Source organism: Euprymna scolopes, chromosome 1, assembly GCF_053919585.1.
Source record: "Euprymna scolopes isolate OS-2025 chromosome 1, ASM5391958v1, whole genome shotgun sequence".
NCBI lineage: Eukaryota > Metazoa > Mollusca > Cephalopoda > Sepiida > Sepiolidae > Euprymna > Euprymna scolopes.
Window position 1 is genome coordinate 175,397,414 of NC_136482.1, and position 23,505 is coordinate 175,420,918.

The 23,505-nt window shown below is 32.8% G+C and overlaps 1 protein-coding gene across 2 annotated transcripts in view; it reads right to left on the reverse strand.

Annotated features, from left to right (window-relative positions):
* The window catches only part of LOC145277637 (uncharacterized), a 225,032-nt gene that overhangs the window by 193,666 nt on the left and 7,861 nt on the right, over nucleotides 1-23,505 (reverse strand). For both annotated transcript variants that reach the window (XM_080129219.1, XM_080129229.1), the window contains exons 2-4: nucleotides 12,896-13,034; nucleotides 6,322-6,450; nucleotides 4,605-4,790 (exon numbers count right to left, since the gene is read on the reverse strand). In XM_080129219.1, coding sequence (XP_079985345.1) covers nucleotides 4,605-4,790; nucleotides 6,322-6,450; nucleotides 12,896-13,034 — 454 coding nt within the window. The remainder of the gene's footprint in view (nucleotides 1-4,604; nucleotides 4,791-6,321; nucleotides 6,451-12,895; nucleotides 13,035-23,505) is intronic.

Genomic DNA, 23,505 nt, shown 5'->3' on the forward strand with positions numbered 1-23,505 from the left:
AATACAATGGCAGCGCCCAAGAGCTCAATCAATGAAAATAGAAACTGCAATGAGACTCATTCAATGAATAACTAAAAAAACTGTATTTTACATAAATGTATGATTTCTGTAGATGATAACTTAGGTAATAAATACCTAACAAGTAAGAGTAGATTTAATTTATTTTCAATGTTTTTGTTTCTGGTAATAATATTTACCAATTCTTACTTGCAATATATCGTAAACTCAACTTAATATATACTCGAAGTATCATATAGCATTGAATTTCATTTACTATTTCTTAATTCTTAGAAAATTAAAGTTAACTGCGGCACATTTTTTTATCACAAAACTTGAACAGCATCCTCTAATTTGAACGAAGCGGATGTTCAAATTATAGGAGTCATACTGTATTATCGAAAGAGGTGGAGAGTACTGGAAATCTGGGGAGACTCGTTGTCACTCAGCTTCCAGGGAACACCACAGGCTCTTTTCAAGGAGAGATCCTTTATGACCTGTGTGAAAGCTCCTTGTGAGCCAATAACAATAATAATAATAATAATGTATCAGTCTCTAACAACTTAACAACTAAATCCAGCTCCTATCCTACTTGTTGCAGAAATGTTTAGAACAGTAACAGTATTTTGTATAATTATTTAGTTTGAACTCATTTTCCCAAACTTACCGTATTCAACAGCGAGCACACTGCCATTTTTCTTTTTCGAATATATCGATAAACACTGTATGATTTTCAACCCGATTACATGTTTTAAAGTGAATAAAACCACTAAAAACTTATTCAGCTAGGAAGAAGAGTAACTTATCTTGCCTTTGGTAACTTTTATTTGTTATATATTTGATTTTTGACCACTTTTTTGAATTTATGTGTATAGTAAAACAAACTTTAAATCCAGTTTGCTTTGAGCTGACAAATCTCGTTTGTTATACGTGAAAATTACAAGTTATTATAGGTGAAATACAGCTTTAATATAGACCGGAGTTTGTTTATATTAAATAAATACTCACACATTATTATTTACACAATACTCATGTTTAAATATAAAAAAAAAGAAGAAATAAAATCCATAATGAATCGTTTATTTAAATTGTTAGATATTTTGAACTTATCAATGTTTATAAACATTATCTATTTTATAAAAGGAACTGTGTGTGTGTGTGTGTGTGTGTGTGTGTGTGTGTGGGTTCGTTCTCTATGGACTCCTAAACGATAGGACCGATTTTTTATTCAAATTTCACACAAATTTACTTTATGTGCCTGGCAGTGTTTTTAGATAGGTTATGTATCGGAATATCTTCGATAAGTATCAATAATTGAAAAAAACCCCGATGAAAGGAACAGGCGATTTTGACTGAAGTTAATGCCTTACACAGCTGAATATCACAAGTATATTGGTTTTATTACCGCACAAGCAGACAGGCTCAGCATATAAAATCAACAATGGGTTCTTTGATATAACAGAGACGCATTCGAAATGAATGTTTCTGTTTTGAGCACAATTGAACCATGATACTTGATGTTTAAATTTTAAACTTTACTTCAAGTAATTATATAAAAATAATTTTATGATGTCAACAGTAGATTCTCTACAGTGCAATGTAGACTACATTGTATTGTGGACTAAGTCACTACAGGGAGGATTGAAAAATGGGCGATTTTACCGATTTTGGTGACAATAAAATATGAGAGGGTGAAACATTCGTTGATCTTCATTCAATCCAGGACAACGTTGTGTCTCCCTGCTAGTTACCAATGTTCATAAAAATTGGTAAGCGTTGTGCTGTGATAGCATCTATTTATCTTGCTTACAATAGTAACAAATTCTTTGTATTTCTTATCCAATATTTATGTATTGAGAAGGTTTTTATAAGTAAAAAATTGGATTATGGAAGAATAGGGCGAAGATAGACGTTTTGGATATGTTTTCCATCAGTTTTCTTTATTAAATCTATCAATTATCAATCTTTATAATTTTGAGATATATGAAGCAGAATAATCTAGCAAGTCTTTCCAGCGATTGTAGACTCAGACTAAAGTATGCACAACTGCCATTAGATGCTGTTTGAATTTCTGTTATGGAAGAATATCCAACTCTAAATAAAAAAAAATAAAAAAAAAAGCCATTACTGCAATTCTCAACTTTGTACCTATCTGAACTAGGGTTTTCTTACTGTTGTGGCCTGTAAGGGTCACTAAGGAAAACACTGACACAGATATGGGTTAGAAAAAATAATTTGCATTGAAACAAAACAGAATTAACAGAGAGCAAGAGTCGTAGCACGTAACGCTAAGATGGCATACTACAAAAGTACACAGGCCACTTTGAGAGTCAGTACCTGTTGGTCTATTTATACAATTTGAAAGAGTTCATATTATGTGCATCGTGAGTCTCCACAACACTTACCTAAATAACATTAAAAATATTAAAAAAACAAAAAAAAACATAAAAGACTTTAAAAAAAAAAACATTGCAGAAGAGTTAAGATTATGTCTATCTCATATTAGCCCTCATATGGTAGCAGTATTAAGGAGACATTAACCACAACTGTCTCACTGCCATTCACCATTATTATTTTATACCAGGTACTGAATACTATATGATATAACTTATTTATATGAATAAAAAGTCGTCCTATACGATCTTTATTTTTACTAGTAGATGTATTAAGCATAATGTTAAATTCCTTTTTAAAAAAATTAAGAAAAAAAAAAAAAAAAAACGGAACCGAGACATGTGCATGTGAGTATTGTTTTTTTTAACAGTTCACTTCTTGTAAATAAAAAAAAATATTTGAGCTAAGATCAAAACCAAAACCTAAAGACGGTGAGTCAAGTACAATAACCATTAGACCAGCTTGACACGATCTTTAAAAAGTGTTTTCAAACCTACTTATTCTTAACATAAGGAACTTTTGTGTAAGCAATTCATGCATGCGCAGTCGTGAAACAGTTTAGAAAGAGCTAAAAATCCGATGACCCTCCCTCAAGAACCAATTTTTCAATCTTGACCACTTAGCGGCCCTCTTGCTCCAGATGAAAGCCGATTAAAAAGTTTCCCACATGTCTGAATACCCTATATACCGAATTTCAAGTCTGTAAATCAAAAATTCATTGAGTATATAGGTTGAGACGTGTCCTCACACACATACACATTCTTACTATTATAGATATATAGTTTCTTTTATTACAAAAAGGTTTTATGGGTAGAATATATTTATTTTTTTTTGTGTGATAGGTGAGCTGCAAAAATTTTAAGAGCTTAATAGTGTGCTGCCATGTAAAAAATGTTGGGAGAAACTAGTCTAGTTTATTTTAGGATTGGGGGCGATGGGGCTCCTCCACCAGCTCTATAGCAATCCATCTAAGAAAAGACAATTTTGATGTAAAACAGGCAGCTAAATTGATTACTGGACATTGGATTATATTCATGGCGGTTCAGCAAGTGAAATTCGTTTTGAACAAGCGTTGCTCATTACAATCCCACAATTTTTCAGACATTTTTTTTTAATTTCTTAACTTTTTGTTTTTGCTGATAATAGGAGCATCTTACCAGATGCCAGACATTCAATCACTTCTTCAGAAACTTCAACCGAGAGATCTTTTTAGGATTTTAAGCTCAATTATATGGATCTCTTTCCCACTTGGTTCACCAGATATATTCACCAAATAGTTATTGAAATCTTTTTTTCATGAACTCTGTTGCTCCTATAATTACTTCCTAAGGTGCCAGTTTTTTTTTTTTTTTTTTTAGTTTTTTTTTTTTTAAGTTTTTTTTTTCATGTCGTACATAAGCATTGGTATTTCATTATTTTCTTCCTTTTAGCGTCTCTAAAAGCTAAATCCAACTCTTGGTTTTTAGTGGCAGAAATGTTTGGAACAGACAAGAGAAGAGTTGAAAAGTGGATTATTGACATTTTAAATCCAGTTTTCTTTGAGGCAACAGATCTTGTTAGACATGTATAAATAACTAACAGGCTCCATTTCCTGGCGTTGCCTAGAGGAATTATAAAAAAAAAAATGCTAACTAAAAATATTAAGTATCCTTTTTTTAATTAATATACACTTAAAATTAATGTATTTATTGTTTACATTTACATATAAACAATAATGCAAAATTAAAAATTTCTACTTTGTTAAATGTTGTTCCCTTAGGAAAAGGCCATAAAGAAAAACATGAACAACAGGTTTAGGTAGAAAGAATATATTGTACAAGAAAGTGAATACAAAGTAAGGTTATGAGTATTTCCAACAATTAGACATTAGGTTACAATATTTCTCAATGCAGATACAGTAAAACCCCGGGATACGGTGACCTAAGGATACTTTTTTTTCAGGTTACGATGTGGAATACAATGTTTTTCTGGCACCTGGTTACAGTATTCATAATAATGTTATTTGATTATATATTGTACTGTATTTTGTTATTAATTTTAAATGCCGTATCCCAGGGTTTTACTGTATTAGCCTTGCGGTTTATATGATGGTTAGCAAAGTCTATCACGAGTGAATGGGTAAGTCCCCATAACATTAAATCAATGATTGCATATGTCAAATCTTAGAGTTTATGCTATAATTAATGACACAATACAGAAGAGAGTGTACTCACCTATTGGAATATCATTACAGTCATCCATATCAGCTCCATCCGCAGCATCAATTGTATCTTGGCTTTCACTTCCAATGGATGACACTGGCACTAAAAGTTCGGTAAAACGACTTTCAAAATCTTCAGTTCGCACAGAATCAGTATCGCTGATGCCATCAGATTTCCAGTCAGGATTTTCAGCACACCCTGAAAATTGAAAAGCGTATTACAATGTTTTTTTCACTTTTTAATAAATTTCTCCAAAACGAAAGCTTTTATTCAATGAAACATAAGTTATAAAAATCAATGAAAAATTTTTAACAATGTATAGGGTGTCCAAAAAGTCACTGAAGGGTTTTGAACTTAAATAGATTCTTTATTTTTGATAATATCTTTCCGTAATTTTAACACAATCTGACAAAGATATTGGGAAATTTAAAAAAACTGCAAAATTCAAACAATTCTTATTTATGAATAATAATGTCTATATAGATAGTAGTGTCATCAGCATAAATATCTACGAATGATGTAAGGATGTGATTTGGAAGATCATTAATGTAGATCAGGAAGAGAGTTGGGCCCAGGATGGACCCCTGAGGGACTCCAGCATTAATACTGTGAGCTTCTGATTTCTGCCCATCAACTACTACTCTTATGAACCTATCAGAAAGAAATGATTTAATAATTTAATAACATATACTCTTTCTTTAAGATATCCCCACAAAAAAAAGTTCGGATTAATTAAGTCTGGAGAACGTGGTGGCCTTTTGGCATTGTGTTAAAATTACAGAAAGATATCGTCAAAAATAAAGAATCTATTTAAGTTCAAAACGCTTCAGTGACTTTTTGGACACCCTGTATACATTATATAATTATATAAGTTCAAATATATTGAACTAAAAAAAACAAAAACACTATTTTTTCAAAAATTCCCAATAAATATGGAGAGCAAGTGAAATTATATATACACCAAAAAAAACCTTCATTGATTAATCTACATTTGGGTGATGTTACTCATCTCGTCTAGAGTTCAGGAATGACTAAAAATTGTTGAAAGAAAGGTCATTATAATTTTAAAAATTCAAAAAATAAATAAGCAAAAAAGTAAAATAAAAGCAGCTACTTTTTAGGCTAAAAAACAAACAGAAGTGTTCTCGAGGTCCAAATACCTTATATATTAAGTTTCTGTAGATCAAATATTTAAAGAGGAGTTTGATAGAGATGTTTCACACACACACACACACACACACACACACAGACAAAGTCACTTTATATATATATATATATATATATATATATATATATATATATATATATGAATCTGTCTGTGTGCTAGAACGTTTTCATCCTAAATCTTACACAATTATGCACAATGTAGAAACGATGCATAAAAAGAATTAAGCATAATAGTTAAATGAAACCATTCATCTAATAAGAAATAATAAAAAATGATTAATTAATTAATGAATGCTCGTTTTTCAAAGAAATATGCAAATTAGTTAACCCTCATAAAATCGCTCACATATCCATGACTGAGTATATTAAAAAGTTTGTTTTAATAATTTTTAAATAGAAAAAGTAGGTTTTTAATATCAATGACATGACAAGAAAAAATTAAGCTATATATATATGAGAGAGAGAGAGAGAGAGAGAGAGAGAGAGAGAGAGAGAGAGAGAGAGAGAAGTACAATGAGCCTATTTAATTTACAAATTATAAATAATATATTCTAATATTTACCTTTGAGTTTTTTAAGAAAATTATGGACTGGTGGTGGATGCATGCTATTATGGGACCATTTGGTTCTTTGATAAACAGAATCAGTTGCATCATGGGAAGGAAGGCTTTTCAAATGCTGGAGATAATTGGCTGAAAAATTCAATATAATTTTCACAGAATTAAATTTATTGTAAAAAGCAAAATCATGTCATTTTTTTTTTCATGTTATTTTATACAATAAAAATGGCCAAAGATTTTTATTCAATTATTTCAAAGGTCAAACTTAAATCATTCCTAGAAGTTTTAGTTCCCAAAAATTTGAATTCCAGAATAAATTTTCTAATCAAGAATGAAGTAGCTTTACTAAGATATCCTTCAGAAATACTTCCCTACTATCTTGTTGTCTTTGAACCTATCTAACTCACCTCTTTTCAATCTTACGTATTTTGTATGCTTTAGTCTCCTCCTCCTCCTCTCTTTTTCAGTTCGTCTCTTTCTTAACTGATGGAGATATTTCTAATTACACCATGTAATTTTCATCAGTTGATTAAATCGGATGAAGTAAAGAATAGATACCCCGTAGCAGACAACGCCGCCCGGCGGTGCCAGGCGCACAATTCAACTAACACCGGTGATTCGACCTTGACATTGGCACAAGCACATGGCGTCGGTTGTTTTTAAACACATCAAATAGCAAACATGCTCGAATATTCACCAGCATTTTTTAAAAAATATATTTACAAAACCTTTGAAGATTTAAAAGAAAAAGTATATATTTACAAAACATTTTAAGACAATTCAATATTTATTCTTTAAAACATTAACTTCAGCGACAATTAATATATTTTCAAAATAATATTTTTAAATATTACATTTTTACGAATATTCGCGAGCAAGATTTTTTTTTAAAATAAAAGTCTTGATCAGGAGTAAAGGTCAAACCCAGAAGCTTGTCAAAACACGGGGCCTCTCCCAGACGAGAGCCATCTATCCCAATTGATGCCAGATGGGGATCAGAGCGTTGATGATGTAAGGATAGGAGTTTGGTTTTTAGATGCATTAAAGGTAACCAGCTACGTCTTCCCCCACTGAACCACGCGCTCAAGATCAGAGGAGAGAGAATCAGAAAGAACTTTGTCATTTACAGCCTTTGATGTGTTGCCGTAGATGGTCGTGTCATCAGCATAGATGTCAATGAATGATTTAAGTATGTGTTTAGGGAGGTCGTTGATGTAGATCAGAAAGAGAGTTGGGCCCAGAATTGACCCTTGAGGGACTCCAGCATTAATACTGCAGGCCTCTGATTTTTGTTCATCGACCACTACTCTTATGAGCCTATCAGAGAGAAATGATTTAATGATTGAGAAAACATTTCCAGTTATACCGTAGCTGCAAATCTTGAGAAGTAGACCCTTATGCCATACCTTGTCGAAGGCCTTTGATATGTCAAGAGCAATTGCCCTAGAAAGGAAGCCTTTGTCAAGAGATTCACTAATCCTGTGGGATATAACCGTTAGCACATCTGCTTGTTTACGTTAGACTTGAAGACAACCGTATTGTAATCAGCTGGAAAGCAGGAAAACGGAAGACAATTCCATAGGCGTGTAGTTCTAATAAAGAAGCTTTGCTCATGAAATCTACATTTAGGTTTAGGTACAGATCTCTTCTGTGGGAAAGAGGTTGCGGGGAAGAGAAAAGGACATCCCCTATGAGGCTACAAAGTCTATTATGAACTCTATCAAGGCAGAATAAGTCCTTTCTAGCAGCTCCTGCCCAGATGTGGCAACAGTACTCCATCCTTGGACATACCTGGCTCTTATATAGATAGAGAATTGCATCAGCAGTGAGATATCTACTGGATCGATAGAAGGATCCCACCATTTTTCCAACGGCCTTGGCTACTAGCAGGATCCATTAACTGGCGTTGCCCAGTGGAAGCCTGCCCCCACCCCTCGCAAAAAAGTAAACTACGGTTGTTGTTGGTGACCATTGCCATTCCTGAACAATTGCGGATGCTGGCGGCTGTGGCAGAAATGAAGTAATATGGCTTTCACGGGCGATTAGTGCTAGTTTGAGGTGATAACATGCAGGTACTGTTTGAATTTTAAAAAAAAGTAATTAAGGGAATGCATAAATCAGTTTGAATTAATAAAATTACGAAAAATGGTCCATTAAAATAATAATTGAAAGTATAAACAGAAGTTTTAGAGGTTTAGGAATTCTTTACTGCATCTGAACTGTTTAGAGTGATCGAAATCAGTGGTAGCAGTCCTAGTTTTTTCCGTTTGTTGTTCAAGTCTTCCTCTTCTTTTTAACTCTTCCACCAATAGTATTAAATTAAATTCCAGTTTTATGTCGTCTTTTTTTAATGTGTAAAACAAAACAATTACGACTTTTTTCACTTCACTACTTTGAGTATTGTTATGTTAAGAACGATGTTTGGAATAGACATCCCAAACTCCCCATGTTAAGAACAGCGTTTGGAACAGACACCCCCCAACATCCTCATGTAAAGAACGACTTTCAGAGTCGACAACCCCCTTTTTTTCAGGGAGAGGGTGGAAAAATAATTTCTCCAAATTTAATCATGATAATCGGTGTCAGCATACCCACCTGCAAATGCTAAAAAAAAAAAATGTGGGGTGTCAGTGTCAGTAGGAGAGAAGTAATTTTTTTATCGTGCATGCATAGAAACCTGGCAACCAGAGAATTACAGTGCATAATACAGGTATTTATATATGTAAGTACTTTTCTCTGCAAAATTTCAGTGAGATTTTCTTTATCAGCATAGTCGAAAACCTTAAAAGTCGTCATTCTAAAGAAAATTACGGAGATGGACCTAATGTACAAATTTACCCCCCACATCCACACCCATAAAAAAAATAAAAAGTTAACGTGTGCACAATGTCAAGAATCCAGTGGATGATATTGCCAAAACATTTATGTTTAATTCAGCGACGATCATAATAGATTGCCCAAGTTTAAATAAAATATATTTAAATAAAGTACATATAAAAAAAACGTAACTATGTTTGAAAAAATATAATTAATTATTGGAACAAACGTACAAAGCGAGCAAGCAAAAGAGAGAGAGAAAATAAATGTTTGTTGTTTTTTCATCGGCATCGCTGTAAAATGTTTTTTTTTTCTTTGACATAAGAAAGAGATGCAAAAAGCAAATGCGTGAGAGAGAGAGAGTTGGGAAGAATATATACAGAGAGAGATGGGGAGAGAAAGAGAGGAAATGCAAACTTATGCCATAAAATGTAAGAAAATGAATGCAGCAATTTACTCAGAAGGCAAAAGTAGGTAACATTGTGACGCCATATTTAAATGGTACATTAGCATTGTGTCTAGCATGTGAATACCATTTACCAGAATATAGAAATGATCAGAGCTTAGCCAATCAGATTAAGTGGAATTAGTCTGAGGATATTTTATTATTTTTGAATCAGAAAATTATGTCTATGTTTATGATCCAGTTACGAAGGGTGAAACCCCATATCTGTTGAAAGTGCAGAATTCCTCCTGGTGATGACTGGGGACGGTAGAAGGACTTGATAATTAGATGGAAAAATAGGAACTACTTCCTCTAAACATGGTCGCAATTGTGATGATGTTTCTCTTAGGATGAAATATAGGATTTATTATAACAACTAAATGTGTCTAAAATGTTCTAAAGTTACATAAGATAGTGGCTAATAATCTAGACATAATAAATTTTTATGTGGCATATGTTGTTGCAAATCTACGGTATTTTGGTCCGAAGGGGAATTTCTGCAATCAAAATATTATATATAGAGATAGTTTATGACATAATCAATATGAATTCTGTGAGTCCTCATTATATATATATATATATATATATATATATATATATATATATATATATATATAATATGAGCAAACAGTTAATAAAATATGTTAAAAAACACTTAGAAATGAGTTAAAAACATATTTAATCTGAAAATATATATATATATATATCAAGAAATACAAATGAAGTTTCCATAAACTTAAAATGAATATAAGTATTAATATGTATACAGTAATCCCAATAAAGAACACAATTTAAAACTGTAAATTATACTTTACAAGAATTTATTATGCAACAAAATACTCAAAAAAAGAAATATTAATATTTTTTTAAGTATCCTGTGGAAGAATAAATTTTTGTAAAGCATAATTTACAGTTTTAAATTGTTTTTAATTACACACACACACACATATATATATATAAAATATAAAAATGAGGGTTAACGTGGTGAGTCCAAACTGCTTATACTCTTAAAATAGGGATTATGAATATATTCATATATATATATATATATGAAAAATGTATTTTTGGTGTCTGAGGAGTAGCTATTTTTGGAATATGTTTAAATAATATAATATTTAAATTTGTCCACATTGTTACAAAATTATTGGAACATATAAGGAAATACACCATATTCTATAATTTGTTGTGATTTTTGCAAAAATGTTATATATTATTATTATTATTATTATTATTATTATTATTATTATTTCATATATCCACATGAATGTTATAAGAAATATAATATTTTATGTATCAATTTTCCGTATTTATTCTAACAATGCTCAATACATAGAGCTAGTTGACGAGTCCTTGCAGAGATGAAACACAGAAAATTCTGTGCAGTTTAATTGCCATATATATTTTTATAACTTTATATATTGTTTACAGATATGTAACTATAAACCCTTTTTTAAATAATTTTTTTACAATTGCTTACACACTATCTTACTATTGAGATAACAAGTGACCACAATTATTGAAACTAACCAAGTAAATATTTAGCGTGATACTAGAAAGAATCAGGCAAAAACCTGTAATGATATAGCATTATATTTGATAAGTGGTATATACTGAATACACAGTTGCATAAAATTCTGACTCCTGGGACTCGACAAGTAATCAAAAGCAATTGTGACCAAACCTACTTTTCTGTTGCAGTATTTTTGATACATAATGGGGTATGGCTCATAGTTGGAAGATTCTATTTATAAACGATGCTGCTAGGAACTGACGAATCAAATTAATTCACGTTTTGCTAGCAACCATTCAGAAACCAGAATTGCTCCATAAAAATTAAACCTTTTTCTTTAGCAACCTTGCATATGTTTCTTCGTGTCAACACGGGAAGAATCTTTTGCTCTGTGGCAGAAACCTGAACAAAAGAACTGTCTACTGAGAACCAGTCACCTCCAGGACTTGTATAGAACAACTAACCATCGGAAACTGTTCTGAAACTAAACATGGCTTCCAACTCAAGAACTGTCTACTAAGAACCAGTCATCTCCAGGACTTGTATAGAACAACCGACTATCGGAAACTGTTCTGAAACTAAACATGGCTTCCAATTCAAGAATTATCACAAGCAATAATCAAGATGGTTAAAGAAATGCTAGTTGGTGAGACGGAATTTCCAATCCTAATTCGTTAGACTTTCACAAAATGATTTGGGGCTTTTCTGTTGAAAAATTCTGAGGGCATATGTTTAAGTTTCTGGTGATTTTTTTTTATGCAGTTACACGTTTCAAGAAGCTGCAGTAAATTTATCCCCATGTATACGAGTAAACAGTCATCCATGTCTTCTAAATGCTAGGTAAGAATAATTTTTCCCTTCACCCCATATTTGAAAACAGACCATAATTATCATTACTTATGGGCTTACCAAATGAATTGTGAATGGTGAAATTAGTATATAACATTTAAAGTTATCTTGTGGGGAATTTTAATCTGTCAGATCGATATTTGCTTTTCACTAGCCAATCGTTTTATTGTTGCATCATGTTATTTCACTTTGTGTAGATTTCTATACAAAATTAAGTATTCTTAGAATTTTCTCAATTAAAGTCAGCATCTTGACAAGCTAGAGTCTATGCTGCTACACACACACACACACACACACACACACACACACACACACACACACACACACACACACACACACACATCCCAAAAGTAAATCAATTCTAAGTTAAAATATGACAGATATTTTGACCAAGTTTGGTGACGATTAGTCAAGCAATGTGGACACTAGACTGTACACAAGCATAGTGACAAACCAACAAACTTGCCCCGAAACATGACCTCCTAGACAGAGTGTCCCGAATGATGCTGGGTTAAACAGAGCTGAGAGGGAAAAGATTACCAAATACCAGGGTCTTATGTATGACATGAAAAGAAACTGGAACCTTAAGAAGATCTCTATCATTCCAGTAATTATAGGAGCAACCGGACTTATGAAAAAGAATTTTACAAACTATCTTACAAATATATCAGGTAAACCAAGTGCAAAGGAGATTCAAACAATTGCACTTAAAGGGACGGTTAGAATCTTAAAAAGATCTCTCGGTTGGAGTGTCTAAAATAGCAGGTATATGTTTGGCATCTGGTAGGATGCCCCATCCCTGGCTTAAACAAAATGATAAGAAAAATGAAAAAAGTTATAGGCATTTAATTCATTATTCAAATATGATTAATACAAAAACCTTATTTTTCAACTAATCTAATACATTGAAAATATGCAGCAAATTCAAACAAGAAATAATAAATCATATTAATTACGTGTCTTTTTGTTGAGTATTTCTCTGAATTTCAAGTCCATCTTCCAGGCCAGATAACAATGATCATCTTTATCCGAATTCTCTTGGACGGTTTGTTTTTCCGCTTCTGACATTTTCGCCGATATCAATTTCATTAATATCTGAAAATAGAAAGAAAATAGGTTAATACACCCAAAATTCATAACCCTGGGACATTTACCTATCATGTATTTATTTGTTTCAAAGTTGCAACATCAATTTAAAAACAAAAATAATTTTTAAAACAACTGGATGAAAAAAAAAAAAAAAATGTATATGCGATAAATAGTTTTTTCTTGTTTTTGTTTAGGAACCATTTGAAGTTAAAATCTATTTAGCTTGTAATCTCCAGAACGTGCTTGAATATATGATATAATCACTAGAAAAAAAATAAAACAAAAGAGTCATCATACAAACGGAAGTTAATGATTATTTCAGCGTATGTACATATTTCAACTATTTTTTTCTTAAGATAACAGGCGTAATACTAAATAGATTTTAACTCGAAACGGTTGCCCATTTACTAATATTCAACAAAAACAACACAAAACAATATTTATCACTCGAACACAATTTTTCATCACATAATGTCCAAGTCACTAAACTGCAGTTTTACCAACAATTGCATGCATATTTTCCTTTAGAAATTCCATTAAAAAACACCAGAATTGTAAAACATAAAAGAACGGATTCCTTCAAAACCATGACAATAAGATAAAACTAGCTGAATGCATCAATGTCACAAAAACAATCATACGAATAAGCTGGATAAATAAGAAGAAAACTTACCAAATGTTACATTAGGGAGATAGGCGGGAGGGGGGGGGGCTTATATGTGGCGAAATGGATACTGACGCAGACTATGAGTCCCAGTCACAAAGTGTAAATCCCATGAGATCTATTGCATAAACCTTTGTGAAAGGTGAAAACATGCTATAAACATTTATTTATTTAAAGTAACAATTCGTGTTCAACAAATCATTTACAAGAAAAATTATGTTTCAGAATTAAATATACACAAAATGGATGGAAATGTCTTTTAAAAAGACAACTCAAACATTTACAATAGGAATCGTATTTTGGCATTATATAACACCTGTTAGAGCATTCTATGAAAAGAGAAAGCTTGAATGCCTACTGGGGAGAACTTGAATGCCTACTAGATACTATCCTCAAGTTTCTAAGGTCTCTTTGTACAAGGGCTTGTCAGAACAACCTGGCAGGAGGATACTTTTCCCTAGAAGTAAACCTTGACCAAATATTCAAAATCACATAGTATTAGTTGTCCAAGTAAGATCTTCTCACTATGGCTAACTTATATTAGCTTTTATGAGGAATGGTGCACCTTCTCCAAATGATGTTACCTCAAGTAATAACACAAAGCTGGATACTCCACCAGACTAGATAACTTCTTGTCCTGGAATCCAGTAAGACCATGAGACCAAAATGAAAGATATACTACAACATTTGAAAATGGTTAATTGGGGAGAGGAAAATTATGATCTGTTTTGAGAGATAAATAACTTTAATGGAGTATTCAAATATCCATGTATCTCATATAGAGTTCAAGTGTTAGAGTTAGGTAGTGGGCCCCTTGATTTCTGAGAACTTAGACTGAAGTAAAATAGAACAAAAGTGTAAAGAGAGAACTTGAATGCCTACTAGGCATTGTCTTCAAGTGTCTAAGTTCTCTTTGTACAGGGGTTTGTCAGGACAACCTGGCATGAGGATATTTTCCCTGAAAGTAAACCTTGACTTAATATTCAAAATCACATAGTATTCGCTACTTAAATAAGATCTGCTTGGTATGACTAACCAACACTGGCTTTTATGAGGAATGGTGCACCTTCTCCAAGTGATGTTACCTCAAGTAATAGCATGAAGCTGGATACTCCACCAGACTAGATGAATTCTTGTCTTGGAATCCAGTAAGACCAAGAGACCACAAAAAAGATATACTACAACATAACATAAATGATCAATTGGAGAGAGGAAAACTATGTTCTCAACTTCTTTACTAACTCGGTGTTTGAGAGGTAAAAGAGAACTTTAATGGAATATTCGAACATCTATGTATCTTATATGGAGATCAAGTGTTAGATCCATGTAGGGTGCTCCTATATTTCTGAGAACTTCGACTGAAATAAAATGAATCAAAAAGGGGAAACCTAATCATATTGACACACTGGTTCTCATTAGATCATCAAAGGTAAACGATGTTGAGCCTGGTCAGTACTAGATGGGGGGAGGGGACCATTTGGACATAACTAGTGTTGTATGTGTCGGAATAACGAAAACACACTGCAAAATCTCCCCTGATCAGGATATACATGAAACTGGAAATTTCATATTTCCTAAAAACTTCTTCCTTCAAGATGGAAACCAGTTCAACCCACACAGGCTGAATGCAGCAATAGGATCACTCAGCAATGTTGAGCCTTGCCAGTATCAAATTGGTGACCATTTGGAAATACCAGGCGTTGTATGTGGGAGAATGCTAATGTTTGTTTTTTAATTTTATTTTACGAGGGACTAGCTACTTATTAAGGCCCAAAGGTCACTCAAGGATAAAAGTTAATGAGTGTATGGTGGTCATAATAATGGTGGAAATTGGGTATAACTTGATTATTTAAAGGAAACGGTTCAACAGGAACGTGTTCACATTTGACGTGAAGATGACCATGTTGTAGTCAGCTGGAAAGTAGGCTAGCAGAAAAGAGTGCCACAGGCGGGTAGTTTAAGGGAATAATCTTTGTTCATGGAATCTGCATTTAGATTTAGGCACAGACAGAAAGTTGGGGGAACTGTTTACAGTGGTTGCAGCTAGACAAGTGTTTCTATAAAAGTTTGGCAATCTACACATGTGTTGGCAATAAAACAAAGGTCCCAGAAGTTCTGTTCTCAATCACGTGGTGAAGATCTTTGGAGAGAGTACACTTTAGTTAGTGTATCTTTTAAAAATGTTTTCTGAGATTTAATATTATTATTTAAAACAATAAAAAAAGATGATATCGCTCGTCTAGAACATAAAATGCAAGAACATATTTTCGTTTTTTTTTTTTTTGTTTTTTATTTTTAAGTGAGGAATGAAAAAATTTAAAACTCCGGAGGCACTCATAGTGCTACTGAAAATGCCAAATAAAATTAAGGATGCCTCCAGAACACTATTAAAATTAAATTTCTCCTACCCACCCTTTTCTTTGCGGAGAAATGACAATAGTTTAGGCACGATAAATTAAATCTGAAGTTAACGTCTTTTAATTAAAAAAAAAAAATACTGACTCATTTTCTGGACTGTATTAATACATGATAATATTAAAAATCCTGTTTATTTCTTGATAACTGATATAAATGTCCATTTGACCCCCCCTAAATAATTTTTTTTTTTTTTCTAAATTTTAAATATTATTTTTCCAGGATTACCTTGATTAAAAAGTACCAACTTTGTAGAGGTTTGTTGTGTATTTTTCATGTTTTAAATTAACTGGATATACAAACACACACAACTAACTGCCCTTTATATAATAGATATAAGAAAACATTGGTAAAAATAACAGAATTCTTTAACTTGATTATACCTTTATATGGTTAACATGTATCTCTATCCTATGATACTAAAAAAAAAACACGCCTAAGAATCACATTTAAAATGAAATTACATTTTTCATACGAAATCAGTTCCCAGGCCTAGAGAAATACTTAAAAAAGAAAAAGAAAAAAAGAATGACACTCACGTGATGTGGCGCTTTTAAATATGTCTGCCATATATCGTTCAATTAAAATCCTTTTTCATTCCCCAAATAAAATCATAAATTTAGAGCCGATAAAACATTATCTAAGTTCTGATCTTCATGGAGAAAATCAGTTGGGAAAAAGTCAGCACACTGCTTCCCTCGACCCCTTTGGACTTGGGAAGGTCATAATCAACAAAAAGTAACACATACACAAATGCCTACACTGTCGAACGCATACACACACTCATAAAAATATAAGTACATACATTTTATTAATCATAACTTCTAACTGAATGTTCTCTGAGAACTCAAACACTTCATCTAGGTACGAGCAATAATGGTGTAAAAAAGATAGGGGGACATAGTTTTGAAAGCCAGTTTATCATCATTTTTTTGTAGGTTTCCGACTACTTTTTGATTGCATTTGAAAGATTAAAGCCTAAAGTTAATTTACAAATGGAAAAAAATATTTGTACAGATAAAAAAAAAAAAATCATAATGAAAAATGTTTTCACAGCGACATTCAGAAGCTGACAAATTCAACTAAATTTTGAAGTTAAACAAATTCATTGTAAAAATTCTTTGAAAGATAAATCTATATAATTATAAAACTCAAATGATCTTGTAACGATGTATGTAACCCACTTTCCGGTTTATGACATCCAGTTGCGCATGTGCGCATGACCTGCGCACTGAAATATTAACATTATTATTTCGAAATTATTATTTAACATGGGAAGAGTGGGGTTTAAAATAACATAAACGTAATACAGAAATAGACAGTATTAACAATTGTTTATTTGGATAATTTAAACGCGAAAAAAAAAAAAGAACAATTGGACGCTAAAATGTTAACGTTATTATTTCGAAATTATTATTTAACATGGGAAGAGTGGGGTTTAAAATAACTTAAACGTAATACAGAAATGAACGATGTAAAAAAAAAAAGAAAAGGCAGACATATCAAAATTTGAATTTAACTATAATAAGTATTATGGCATCTGTTCAGTGCACATTTACCTATAAGTATGACCAACCACTTATAATTCAGTAACTGTAAATTTTTTTTTTTCAAAAATAATCAATTATAATAAACAGAACGACTCATAGAAATCTATCTATATTCTTTTTTCATTTTAATATGCTTTCATAGAAATGTTTCTGTAATGTCAAAAAAAACTATTTTCTTTAAGTCACACGTGTCACGCTCATGCACGAATTCCATAGCTAATATAACATACTGACCCAACGGGTCACGGGTAGTCTAGTATATAAATAAAATGTGTACGTATTTGTATGTTTGTATTTGTATATGTGTGTATATATGTGTATGTATGCACATGTGTATGTATGTGTATATATGTATGTATGCACGTATGTATGTATATATATGTATGTATATCAATGACCGTCTTTAGTGTCATGTCTGCTTGAGCATGTGAATTTGCCGGCAGGACTAAAAAGTCATTTTCGGGCTCATGGACTCAGTGTCTGAGGGAGTGGCACTCGTCTGACAAGATGTTGCAATCATCATATATGTATGTTTGCCTAAAACTTTCGACGGAGACGACGGATTTTCACAAGATCATTTTGAAGCTTTACCTTCCGGATGGCAAATATTGAAATATTGGCTGAAAGCATTCATTCTTTCACCCTCAACTGGGCACTTTTCTACAGGGAGAGGGAGGGATCGCTTTTTTCGTCAATATTTTCTAAAGTCATCGCCTCTTTTCGATTGTCTAGCCTTAATTTAGACCTACGTCACTTCTGGTTTGACTTTTTTTTTCATGTTCTTTTCCCCCTTTGCGATACAGGTTTGAGCCTGCCTTCCTACTACCACTTTTTTTTGTGCTCGCAATTTCCCTTCTTTTTTTTTTTTTTGCTCAACACACACCTACAAACACCCGGGCAACGCCGGGAAACCAGGCTAGTGTATATAAAAATGATTTCCTAAAATCAATAAGTTCTCTATACTGCAGTGTAAACTACAATATATTGTGAACTAACTCAGTGTAGGGAGGAATATAGAGCCTTTTCCTGGTTCATCGTGATGAGTCCCCAACTAGAGAAGGTAATTAATCGATTTGATTGAAAAAAGAGCCATTTCACCAATTTCAATGATAATCTATCTATATATCTATAAAAATAAAAGTGTCTGTCTGTGCACATTTTCCTACGCAATAACTCTGTCAATTTAAAGTCTACAGACTCGAAATTTGATATACAGGGTACTGAGATTTGGAAAAATCTTTGTAATCTGTTTTTGGCCAGAAATTTGGCGATTAAGAGGTCAAAGTTCAACGAGTTGACCATTGAGAACTCTACCAAACTCCTCCAACAATTTTGGGTCTAAACACTTGAAATTTTACTTAATAACTTGATTTGAGCTGAAAACAATAAATGTTTAGGGGTCAAAGTTAAAAAACATTTGACCTCTGCGGTCTCTACCTAATTACTCAGACAATTTCTGGTCTAAACATTTGATATTTTACATAAAGGGTATTCAAAGATAGGGCAAGCTTTTTAATCGGTTTGGGTCAAATATTTGAGCTACAAATATATAAATGTATGTATGTACGTTTGCATGTCTGCCTAAAACTTTTGACAAAGGCGACAGATTTTCACAAGATCAGTATCGTTTTGAAGCTCGACCCTTCAGATAACAAATACCGAAAAATTGGCTAAAAACATTAATTTCTTCACCCTCAACTGGGCACTTTTCAACAGGAAGGGGTCGCTTTTTTCGCCAATATTTTCGAAAGTCATCCCCTCTTTTCGATTGTCTAGCCTTAATTTAAACCTACGTCACTTCCGGTTTGGCTATGGTCGTAACAGCAAAGATGTAACGTTTTTTTCCCGGTCTTTTCCTCCTTCGGGATACAGGTTCGAGCCTGCCTTCTTACTACCACTGTTCTTTTTTTGCTCAACACACACCTCCAAACACCCGGGCTAGTCTATATATCTATAAAACGTGTCTGTCTGTGCGTGTGTGTATGTCTGTGTACATTTCCCTACGCAATAACTCTGTCAATTTTTAGTCTACAGGCTCGAAATTTGATATACAGAGTACTGAGATTTGGGAAAATCGATGTGATCGGTTTTTGGCTAGAAATTTGGCGATTAAGGGGTCAAAGTTCAAAGATTTGATCTTTGAGAACTCTACCAAACTCCTCCGACAATTTTGGGTCTACACACTTGACATTTTAGGTATAGGTTCCTTGGACATGGATCTAACTTAATAACTTGATTTGAGCCCGAAACAATAAATTTTAAGGGGTCATAATAGGAGTCAAAGTTAAAAAAAAAAATTGACCTCTGCGGTCTCTTCCAAATTACTTAGACAATTTCTGGTCTAAATATTTGAAATTTTACATAAAGGGTATTCAGAGATAGGGCAAGCTTTTTCATCAGTTTGAGTCGAAAATTTTTAGTTACCAATATATAAATGCATGTATGTATGTCTGTTTGCATGTCTGCCTTAAACTTTCAATAGAGGCGACGGATTTTACCAAGATCAGTATCGTTTTAAAGTTCGACCTTTCATACGACAAATATCGAAAAATTGTCTAAAAACATTAATATATTCCCCTTCAACTAGGCACTTTTCTACAGAGGGGGGGGTCACTTTTTTCGCCGATATTGTTTAAAGTTATCCTCTCCTTTAGATTGTCTAGCCTTAATTTTAAAAAAATGTTGCTTCCGGTTTGGCAGTGGTTGTAACAGCATAAACGTTAGGTTTTATCCTGTTCTTTTCCTCCTTTGCGGTACGGGTTCGAGGCTGCCTTCCTACTACCACTTTTTTTTTTTTTTTTCTCAACATACACATCCAAACACCCGGGCAACGCCGGGCTGAAATGCTAGTATATCTATAAAAGTGAAAATGTTTGTGTGTGTGTCTGTCTGTGTACACTTCCCTACCAAATAATTCTGTCAATTTTCGGTCTACAGAGTCGAGATTGCACATAAGGGGTTACTGAGATTTGTGAAAATCTTTGTGATCGGTTTTCGGACAGAAATTTGGCTGTTAAAGGGTCAAAGTCCAACGATTTGACCTTTGAGAACTCTACCAAACTCCTTCAAGAATTTTGGGTCTAAACACTTGAAATTTTAGATATAGGTTACTTGGACATGGAATTAAGTTTATAATTTGGTTTGCGTCCAAAACAATACATTTTAAGGGATCAAAATTGGGGTCAAAGTTTTTAAAAAATTGACCTCTGCAGTCTCTACCAAATTACTCAGCCAATTTTTGCTTTAAACATTTGAAATTTTACATAAAGTGTATTCAGACATAGAGCAAACTTTTTTAATCATTTCTTTGCTGAAAATTTTGCTTCCAAGGAGCAAAGTTCAAAAGATTTTACTTAGCAAACTATTAAGCCAATTTTGGGTCTAAACACTTGAAATTTTAGATGTAGGTTACTTGGACATGGGTCAAACATTTTCATTTAATTTAAGCCCAAAAGAATAAATGTTAAGGGGTCAAAATTGGGGTCCAAGTTAAAAATAATTTGACCTCTGCAGTCTCTACCAACTTTTCTCTATGGTAGTTAAGGAAGACTATTGTATAAAAAGGCATATTCACACTTTTTAATAACGTTTCTCTATGGTAGTTAAGGAAGCCTATTATATAGTAAGGCATTACCGTGCATATGCACACTTTTTAATATATACATATGCACATAAAGTTATGAACAGTACATAGGGCCCGAGCAAAGCTGGGCGGAACTGCTAGTAAATAAATAAATATTTGTTGGTTTTCATTCAATCCCGGGCAACATCGGATCTCCCTGTGAGATATATATATATATATATATATATATATATATATATATATATATTTCTTCAGTGGTGAATAACACCCAGACGAGAGTGCTCAATGTGTAGCCAGAGCAGTATATAGGAAATTTATTGCTGTGAGTCCAGAATGAATTTACATTTTGTTTCCGCTAGGAAGATATCCTCTGAAGATGAGGAGAGATCCGACCAGCTTTGTCAGAATTCATAGATAGAGTCCATCTATGAATTCTGACGAACCTGGTCAGATCTCTCCTCATCTTCAGAGGATATTTTCCTAGCAGAAACAAAATGTAAATTCATTCTGAACTCACAGCAATAAATTTTATATATATATATATATATATATATATATATATATACTGATGAGACGATTCCAATATTTTTCCTAATTCTGCTACAATTATCGATTTTATTTTAAATTCCTGATTCCGATACAATTACTGATTCTGCTTCCGATTCTTTTAAAATCTCTTAATATTCAGTTGTAGATCGATTGTTTATTATTATTATTTTCTTTTCGGGTTACCGTAAGAGCACATGTTTGGATATGCATATATTTTCCCAAACGTAAAACACACATTTTGAAGTGATCGATAGATTGTACTTTTCAAATCAATAAATATTTATCATTTTGTCTTTAGTATCAGCAATGGAAAACTACGTTTTACAACCAAAAAATAAACAATTTAAGTAATCGTTTTTGGGATCGGAAAATAGAGACTAATTTTTTTACTAGTCTCTAGTCACTGCTGCCTTTGGGGCCCGACGTTGAATCTCTATGGTTCCAGGTGAGAATTGTTTGAAGATAGCGGTTTCAATCCTACCCAAAAGTCGGCCAGAGGCTTACTTGGCTAAAAATGTGGTGAGACGACAACTATGGAAGGCAGTAATTGCTGAAAATGCAGTCAGGAGATTCAGAGTTTCTATCCTGTCGTGGTTACCACCTGACGAAAGCCAGAGGAATAGTTGGCCGAAACATCGTGAAACAACTAAGAAAAAGATGAGAATAATAGTCCGCAATGAATAAAAATTAAAAAATTATATTTGAGAAGTTTTATTACTGCACAAGCAGAAAGGCTCAGCATATAAAATCAATAGTAGATTATTTGATATGATAGGATTGCGTTCAAAATGAATGTTTCTGTTTAGAGCACAATTGAACTATGATACTTGACTTTTGTATTTTAAACTTTAATTCAAGCTAGTGGATAAAAATAATTTTATAAAATCAACAGTGGGTTTTCTACAGTGCAGTATAAAGAACAATGTATTGTAAACTATTGTAATGTATTTAACTCTAGAAGAGTGAGGGCGAAACCAGTCAGCTGGCCTCTCATTTTTTCCTTATGCTTTTAATCATTTATATCAAAATATGTCTTCCCTTCATAATTGCAATATATAAATTTCATACCCCACAAAAAATTATATATATATATATATATATATTTCCCCAAAATATCTGGCCTTGATGGAGGGGAGACTAAAACTTTCTACTATGGTTTCAAATGATCTGAAATAACAGCAAGGGAAGATTTGATTTTAAATATTTCTCATACGTTATATCTCCCCTTTTTTGGAAACAGGGTCGATTATGAATATCTGCAGTATCAAATAATCCTTATACACTGTAAAATTTACTTTATGTATGAAAACCAAAGAAGTGAGCATTGTCTGGAGATAGCGGTTTCAATCCTACTCAAAACTAGCCAGAGGCTTACTTGGCCAAAACGTGGTGAGACGACAACAACTATGGATGGCAGTAATTGCTGAGAATGCAGTTAGGAGATTCAGAGTTCCTATCCCGTCGCAGTTACCACCTGACGAAGGCCAGAGGAATAGTTGGGCGAAACGTTGTGAAACAACAATCACGAAAGATGAGGATAATAGTCCGCAATTAATAATATGCAATGCTTCAAATGCAGGTTACAATTTTCATTAATTTAATATTTATATTCTCTTTAAATTTACGAAGGCCAAAGGAATAGCTGGTCGAAACGTCATGAAACAACTAAGAAAAAGATGAGAATAATAGTCCACAATAAAATAAATTAATAAAACT